General features: G+C 48.0%; 1 protein-coding gene across 1 annotated transcript; it reads right to left on the minus strand.

Annotated features, from left to right (window-relative positions):
• Nucleotides 1-368: 368 nt before the first annotated feature.
• IL12A (interleukin 12A) lies at nucleotides 369-4,012 on the minus strand. The gene is made up of 6 exons (XM_032119948.1): nucleotides 3,716-4,012; nucleotides 2,503-2,610; nucleotides 2,340-2,381; nucleotides 2,137-2,241; nucleotides 980-1,028; nucleotides 369-949 (listed from the first exon to the last, which is right to left on the minus strand). The coding sequence occupies exons 1-6, from the start codon at nucleotides 4,010-4,012 to the stop codon at nucleotides 825-827; spliced, it is 726 nt and encodes a 241-aa protein (XP_031975839.1). The 3' UTR covers nucleotides 369-824.
• Between the last annotated feature and the right edge of the window lie 5,117 nt (nucleotides 4,013-9,129).

Here is a 9,129-nt window from a genome sequence, read left to right on the forward strand (position 1 = left end):
ATGTGCCTTCCCATGCCAGCAATATCCAAAGTATTTAAAGGGATTCGTGTTGGATCCCAAGGGACAAAAAAATCACCTTGGTTTTGGAGTAAAGTTTGATTTTATTAGGCAATAAATAGAATATATAGGGAATATCATCATAAATAAATCAGGGAATATCATAAATAAATCAGGGAATAGAATGGAATATAAATAAATCAAGGAATATCATCATAAATAAATCAAGGAATATCATAAATAAATCATGGAATAGAACAATATCATTAAAAAATCATGGAATATCATCATAAATAACTCAGGGAATAGAAGGGAATATAAATAAATCAAGGAATATCATCATAAATCAAGGAATATCATCATAAATAAATCAAGGAATATCATAAATAAATCAAAGAATATCATAAATAAATCAGGGAATAGAACAGAAAATCATAAATAAATCATGGGATATCATCATAAATCATGGAATAGAATGGAATATCATAAATCATGGTATAGAATGGAATATCATCATAAATAAATCATGGGGTAGAATATCCTGAGTTGGAATGCACCCCCGAGGAAATGGATTATCATGAATAGGTCTCAATTCTCTCAATTCCTGAGAAATCAGCTGGATAAATGTGGATAAGTTAGAGTTAGGAACATTTTGGTGCTCGGATGGAGCTTAAGTTCCAAAAATCTGGGAATCTATCATGGTTTAAAAGGCACAACTCCCTAAAAACGAACTCTGGGAAATTCAGAATTCCTTTGGAAGCCGGTGGGTGTTGATCCCACTGTTTTTCCTCCAGGATCTCCTTGGCTTCTGGGTGGATTCCTGGGATTCAGAGGGAGCTCAGGAAGCTCAGCATCCTGCTGATGGTGACGCTGCGGATGCGGAAAGCCTGGAGGACACTGCAGAGCCTCAGCCTGTCCGGGAACGGGGCCGATCCCAATCCCGATCCCAATCCTGATCCCAATCCTGGTTCCAATCCCGGTCCCAATCCTGCCAGCGCCTCCGGAACCTTCCCAGTGCTGCTGCCCAGGGCCTGCACAAGGAAAAGGGTCACAGCCAGTCCAGAAAATGTCTAAACCAAAAAACCCCCTTGGAGTTTTACCCCCTCAGGGATGAATGGCAAAAGCGGGAAGTAAGGAGGCGTTGAGGGAAAAATTGGGGATGTTTAATTGGTGGTGAATAGAACGAGGGGAAAAATTGGAAATGCTGAATTGATCATTAAGAAGGTAAATGTTGAAGCATTGAATTTATCCTGAGTAGAGAGAGGGTAAAATTGGAAATATTGAATTGATCATTAAGAAGGTAAATGTTGAAGCATTGAATTTATCCTGAGTAGAGAGAGGGTAAAATTGGAAATATTGAATTGAACTTTAATAGGATAAAGTCTTAAATACTTAATGTTAGCATTAATGGGCTGGGGGTAAAATTTGGAGTGCTAAATGATAGCATTAATAGGTAAATTTTGAAATATTTAATGATGGCATTAATAAGGGAAAATTTGAAGTGTTGAATGATATCATTATTAAGGTAAATTTTGAAATATTTCGTGTTAGCATTAATAGCCTAAGGGTAAAATTTGAAGTATTTAATCTTATCATTATGAAGGTTAAAATTTGAAATATTTAATGATTGTGTGAGTAGACTGAGGGTAAAATCAGAAGTTTTTGATGATATTATGAAGGTAAAATTTGAAATATTTCATGATAGCATTAATAGCCTGAGGGTAAAATTTGAAGTATTTAATGTTATCATGAATAGACTAAAATTTGAAATATTTATTATGAATAGAGTGAGGGTGAAATTGGAAGTATTTAGTGTTATCATTAATAGGGTAAATTTTCAATTATTTAATGATTGCATTAATAATCTGAGGGTAAAATTTGAAATATTTAATTTATCATGAATAGACTGAGGGTAAAATTTGAAATACTGAATGTTATCATGAATGAGGCAAATCTTGAAATATTTCGTGATAGAATTTATAGACTGAGGCTAAAATTCGAAGTATTTATCAACCTTTAGTCCAGCCTGTGTCACATCCAGTGCAGCAGGTCTGTTATATCTCAATATTTGGAGGAGAAATGGAGCTTTTTATTCCCTATTTCCTGAATTTTTGGGTAAATCCAGGCGGGAATCCTCACCTCCATCATCCCATCGAGAGTCACCAGGAGCTGGAGGTCGTTGAGGTTCCTCAGCTGTGCCCTGTAGGCTCTGAGGTCCTCAGAGATGCCCTGCAGGCATTTGCCCTGGGAAAAAGGGAATTGTTAGGAAATGTGGGAATGTGCTGCTCATTGAAACGCACAACGAGCCAAAAGAAGGGATTTTGTGGGGAAATTGCATTTACCTTATCAAAAGTTGATCTTTCCAGGGCTGGGCAGTTTCCAGGCTGCAAATTAAACGAGAAATAGGATTTGTGATTTAATGGAGGTGTGGATTACGTATTGCATGAAACTAGGAGGTAAAAGTGACGTTTTCTCTCGATTTCTCTCTATTTCTCGCTGGTTTACCCCTGGATCCTCAGCTGTGCAGGCTTTGATTGTGTTCATTTGGTTCTCCGTGATGTCCTCCAGATCCACCTCTTCAAGGGTGCACTCGAATCCCAGGGTGCCGAGTTCCTGTGGGGAAGAGGGAATAAAAAAGGGTCACTGACAGCCTCATGATACAGTTTATATATTTATATATATATATCTGTAAATACACAGAATAATTTGATGTATCTCAGCTGTCTGTGCTCAGATGAATCCCAGGAATGAGGCTCTGTGAGGACTGTGGTTAAATATGAAATACAGGAAATAGATTGGGAATAATCCCAGGTTTTGCACCAGTTTGTTTTATGTTTTATTGCGAATTGCTCTGCCTCCATGGCTTTAAATGATTCTGTCAGACGCGGAATTTAGGGAGAACTTTATGGCAGTAGAGTTTCAAATGGAAAGGATCTCTTAGAAAGAGAAAAATAGCAAATACGGGGTGGGGAACAGCACCTGTCTGGTGCTGGGGCTTTTGGGATCCTCTGAGATGAAGGGTGTGAAAACAGCAGGGAATTTTAGTAAAACTTTTAGCAAAAAAATAGGAAAAGAAAGAGACCTGAGCAAATCAGTCCTAAAGGGCTGATCAGGGCAGCATGAAAGCAGGGACAGGGATGGAGACTTGAAGGGAGGCTCCAGGGAGCGTCCACCCTGCCGGTACCCTCAGCAGCCTCTGGGTGCCCAGCTGGTGCCTTCAGCACCTCCTGGGGACTGCCCGGGGGCCGAAACTGCCCTCCCGGGGACCGAAACTGCCCTCCCGGGGACCGAAACTGCCCTCCCGGGGACCGAAACTGCTCCAGCATTTCCTGGCTTGGTAGCACCACTGCCCCATCCCTGCCCTCCTGGGTACTTCCACTGCTCCATCCCTGCCCTCCTGGGTACTTCCACTGCTCCATCCCTGCCCTCCTGGGTACTTCCACTGCTCCATCCCTGCCTTCCTGGGTACTCTCAGCAGCCCCTGGGTGCCCAGCTGGTGCCTTCAGCGCTGCCTGGGGACCACCACTGACGTCCTGGGTACAATAACTACCCCAGCACTGCCTGGCTTGGTACCATCCCCACCCTCCTGGCTCCTACCACTGCTCCATCACCGCCCTCTTGCATCCTCTCACTACCCCATCCCTGCCCTCCTGGGTGCCCCCGCTGCCCCATCCCGGCCCTCCCGCATCCTCCCGCTCCCGTCCCGTTCCCTGCAGACCTTCAGCCGGTGCAGGGAGGCGTTGGCAGCCTCCAGCAGGTCCCGGGAGCGGCTGAGGCGCTCGGCGGAGGGCTGGCGGTGGCGGGCCGGGGTGGGCAGTGCCCGGGCCGGGGTGGGCAGTGCCCGGGCCGGGCTGGACACGAGCAGGGGCAGGAGCAGCGCCAGGCACAGCAACGCCCGTGCGGCCCCGCCAGGCGGCGCTGCCCGCCCGCTCCCGGTGCCGCTCCCGGTGCCGCTCCCGGTGCCGCTCCCGGTGCCGCTCCCGGTGCTTCTCCCGCTGCTGCCGCTCCGCTCCATCCCGCTGCCGTCGCACCACGCCAGGGACAGCTCTTATAGGGGCGCCGGACGAGCGGGAGTTCCCCCGTGCGCTTCTCCTCCGCCCCCCGGCCGCGGAGAGCCGCGCTCATCCCGAGAGCGGCGGGGCCGGGAATCCCGGCGGGGCTCGCAGGGCGGGGATGTGCGGGGCACAGCCGGAGCTCCTTCCCTCGGAGCACAGAGCTGACAGGAAAATGGGGTTGGCTGGGAGTCCGCGCGCGGCACGTGGAGAAGTTTAGCGGAATCACGAAAGCGCGGAATGGTTTGGGTTCGAAGGGGCCTTAAAGATAATCTCATTCCCATGGGCAGGGACACCTTCCACTGCCTCAGGCTGCTCCAAGCCCCTGTTTCCAACCTGGCCTTGGGCACTGCCAGGGATCCAGGGGCAGCCCCAGCTGCTCTGGGCACCCTGTGCCAGGGCCTCCCCACCCTCCCAGGGAACAATTCCTGCCCAATATCCCATCTAAACCTCCTGAATTTGAAGCCATTCCCTCTTTGTTCTGTCACTCCATCCCGTGTAAATCATTTCTCTCCAGCTTTTCCATTTCCATTTTTATCCTGCTCTCTTCTCAAAGAACAAGCACCAGGACAAGAGGAAACAGCCTCAGGTTGCACCAGAGGAGCTTTAGATTGGATATTAGAGAAAATTCCTTCATGGAAAGCGCTGGAATAGGCTGTCCAGGGCGGTGGTGGAGGGATTGAACAGCCCTGTGGACGTGGCAGTGCTGGGGATGGTTGCACTCAGTGACCTTTGAGATCTTTCCCAACCTAAACCATTCCATGATCCTCTGATTCTATAGTGACAACGTTTCATTCATGAATATTTGTGAAAACCTGCCTGGATATTTGATTCTGCTGAAATATTTGGAATAATTAACCAATATTTCAGTATTGGCTCCTATTGTTCGTGGCCATTCTCAGCCGGACCCAGAAGGCTGCAGAAAACCTTTCTGTGCATTGGGGCTGCCATGAAGTCACTGGGATTTTTGCTGTGAAACTGGGAGGGAGCAGGATGAATCAAGAGTCTTATATTGCATTTTCAGATTCTTTTTATTTTCTCTGTTTCCTATAAGAAGCCTGTGGCGTGTCCTGAGACTTCTTTTTGCCCCGATCCCAGCAGTGCATCATTTTCCAATTTCTCTGGGCGTTTTTCACTTCTGCCCCGTCATTTCACTGCGGGCTGTGGTTTCCAGCTCGTGTAGGAGCCGCGTCTTCCGGGAGCCAAAAGCGAAAGAGAATTTTGGGATGTGCTGAGGGGTGTTCCTGAAAGGCACCACTTTGGCTTTCCAGGTTTCCCTGCCCGGCTCTCAGGCCCTGCTCCCAGCAGGACACGAGGTTTCCCAGCGGGATCAGCACTGGGGTGGGATTTGGGTTTAAGCTGCTGATAAATTGGGATATATCCTAATGATATCCTATATATCTCTCCTATAATCCTTGCTGTGCTGGCTGCCCCTGCATCCCTGGAAGTGTCCAAGGCCAGGCTGGATGGGTTTGGAGCAGCCTGGGATAGTGGGAGAGGTCTCTGCCCATGGGATGGGATTTAAGGTCCCTTCCAACCCAAACCATTCTGGGATTCTGGGGCTTTTAATTCCGGTGAGTGAATTTTTTTTCCTAATGGAAGAAGGAATCCATCTTCTCCTCCTCCATCTCAAAGCATCCTCTACTTGACCAGGTTTAGCCTGAATCTTGATAATTAATATTTATATTAATAATATCAGAACAGAATATTTTACATATTATAATATATTAAAATAAGATAATTACTCCTTGAGCAGCTTGGGGCAAGTGCATTCCCAGAGGAATGGGAAGCAGTGCTTGAATGGAATGGGAATAATTCTAAATCTGTGGGCTGGGCTGTGATGTTCCTTTGTGTTTATTCCAAAGAAACATAAAATCATGGAATGCTTTGGGTTGGAAGGGATATTAAAGCTCATCCAATTCCACCTTCCACTATCCCAGGCTGCTCCAAGCCCCGTCCAGCCTGGCCTTGGATACTTCCAGGGATCCAGGGGCAGCCACAGCCTCTCTGGGCACCCTGTGCCAGGGCCCCCCAGTATAATAAATATAATAAATACCATAAATATAATCTATAACTGTTAAGTTTTTCGAAGTGTTAGCAGCTGTATGATTTTCCACAAGAAAATGTAATTCTGCTGCCTGTATTTCAACCAGAACTTGCTCTTGTTGGAATTATCCTCCAGAGAAAAATAAGGACCGTTCCGGGTCTCTGTAAAATCGAATTTGATCTAATGCAGGCAAAATGAGGGGAATCCCTGCTCGGGGCCGTGCCCTCAGCCAAATCAATACCTAAAACTCCTGCCTGAGAAAGAAAGGGAGAACAGCAATAAGAAAGAAACCCAGTGAGAAAAGCCCCAAAGCCCAAGCCCTGTGCTCAGTTTGGTTTTGAGGCCTGGAGAGTCGATGATGAGAAACGGGACCCGCTCCAGCCACGCTCTTCTGAAAAAGCGGGAGGTTCCTGGAAATCTAACAGAAATCTCCCGGCTTTTTGTTTCAGTCTGGGCTCCTCTCCCCTCCAATAAATAGAGATTGAATTTTGGGCTTCCTTTTGGCCTAGGGAAATCCTTGTTTCCTGGTTTCCAGGTAACAAGCGTGGGCATCACCCTGTGCTTTGAGGGAAATGAGCTTTAGGGACATTTCCTACCAGCTGTGGGATGTTGTAATTTAAAATTCGATGGATTTTCCTCATTAACAGGCTCCAAACCCTTTGGGAATGTCACGGAGTCACTTGGGACATCCTCAGTAGGAAGGGTTTGGGTCTTTGTAGGGCAGCCCTATTCCCTGGCACTGCAATTAGCAATAATTTGAGATATCTAATTAAGCAATAATTACAGAGAAATATAAATTAAAGCTGAAGGATGATTATATCCCACCCAGCTGTGGACAGGGATCATTGCTCCATTACAAAACTGGGAAAATATTGTGTGGGATGGGATTTCTGGATGCAATAAATAAAACCGATTCGATCCTATTTGCCACTCTCAGGACTTATGGAACATTGAATCATTTTTTGGAACATTGAATAATTTGTTTTGCTCCTGGATCATTTTTTGGGGAAGATCCAGGGTTGGATTTATCACCAAAAGAGCCTCACTGGCAGAAGTTGCTTCTGATTTGGGTTGGGAACTGATGGCTCCATAAAATGGGAAAATAAAGAGTTGGGAGAAACTTTCCTGGTGTTTTTTGGGCTGTTGGTGCTTATTGATTGTGGAATTCCCTGAAATTCCTAACCCAAATCCTCTGCTTGTGCTGGTATTTCACTGAGGGGGATTCAGTGGTGTTTCTGAAGCTTTTTTGGGGCGCTGGAACCTCTCAAATCCTGCCTCGATCCTCTGCATCTCTTGGCTCTTCTCTCTTCCAGCTGCCACCGGAATTCCTGAGATTTTCCCCATGATCCACGTTGGATTCCAGGGAGCAGCCTGGCAGCTCTGTGACCACCCAGACTTGGGATCTCCACATTCAGAGGTTGTTATTTACAGGCTCCAAAGCTCCAGTCCTCCTGCCAGGCTAAGGGATTCATCCTGGGAAAGGGATGAAGCTGCTGGGAACCCCTGGATCAGGGTTGGGATTCCCTAAAAAGCACACAGGGTGCATTTTGGGCAGGGAATTTCTCCCACTGAGCTGGGAGGAGCAGATACCAGGGAGAAATTCTTCCCTGGGATGGTGGGGAGGCCCTGGCCCAGAGAAATTGTGGATTCCCCATCCCTGGAAGTGTCCAAGGCCAGGCTGGATGACGCTTGGAGCAGCCTGGGATAGTGGAAGGTGGAACTGGATGAGCTTTGAGGTCCCTTCCAACCCAAACATCCCAAAGCATTCCATGATTTTATGGTCCTGTGGAATAAACACAAAGGAGCATTGCAGCCCAGCCCACAGGTTTGGAATTATTTCCATTCCCTGCCCGTGGAACTGGGATTTAAGGTCCCTTCCCAACCCAAACCATTCCAGGATTTTATGGCTCCGTGTGGGTCTGTCAGCCCTGTGGGGTTCGTCTTAAAATTCCACAGAATTCATAGGAATAAAAACCTTCAGGAAGGGCCTCCACACGGCACGGAGAGGTGCATCCCCCATGGATTTTGGGAATCCTCTGAGCTCACCCTCCCTGCCCCAAAAGCACCCTGTGAGTAAGGAGGTGGTGCCAGCTGTGCCCGTGGTTTCGTGGCACTTTCGGGGAGCTCTTTCTCTCTCACTTTCTGTTTTCACACTTGACAGAATTTCTCAGCTCCGGGTGCTTTTTCTGCTCTTTATCTGTCCCTGGCTGTGGATGCTGGGCAGGAGGAGAGCAGGGATGGGGGAAAAGCTGGAATTTTGTCCTTGCTCGGGTTTGTGTTTGCCCTTTCAGCTCACGCTGGCTTTGCACGTGGAGAAAGGAAGGGAATTTGATACTGGGTGAGCAGGAGCTGATCACCAGGATGTTTTTTAGCATTTCTTTGCTGTAGCACAATTTTCCAAGCCCCGTTAATGATGGAATCCTCCATTCTATCCCCGGGAAGCACTGCCAGGCCAGCAGCTGGGAAACCCGAGGAGATGCAGAGCTCAGAGCCTGCAGTGCTTGGGGACACCCTGAGAGCTGCTGCAGTGACCCACGGGCAGAGAATTCCCTGGCTCCACTCCCAAGGATGTGGATTGGGCAGGAGTTATTCCCAGGAATGCTGTGCCCAGGATTTGACCAGCCTGGCACCTCCCCTCTCGCAGGCCGAGCACTCTCCTGGCAGGAATTTTCTCTGCAGGGCCACATTTGATGGTTTTGATGTGCCTTGTGAGGAGAAAAAGGAAATGAATGCAGTCCTGGTGAAGTGAGGGCCTGACCAAAGGTAGAGTATGGCTCCCAGAGTTTTGTGGGAAAGGTGGGGAAGGTGGGGAAGGGACCAGTCCTATCCATTGAAGCAGTGGGTGGGAAAGCCACAGGAAAGCCAGAGAGAGACCTTTGGCAAGGGGGAATGGCTTCCCACTGCCGCGGCTGGGTGGGAATTTGGGAGGAAATCCTTCCCTGGGAGGGTGGGGAGGGGCTGGGATGGAATTCCCAGAGAAGCTGTGGCTGCCCCTGGATCCCTGGCAGTGTCCCAAGCCAGGCTGGACTGGGC

This window comes from Corvus moneduloides, chromosome 10 (assembly GCF_009650955.1).
Source record: "Corvus moneduloides isolate bCorMon1 chromosome 10, bCorMon1.pri, whole genome shotgun sequence".
In the NCBI taxonomy this organism is placed as follows: domain Eukaryota; kingdom Metazoa; phylum Chordata; class Aves; order Passeriformes; family Corvidae; genus Corvus; species Corvus moneduloides.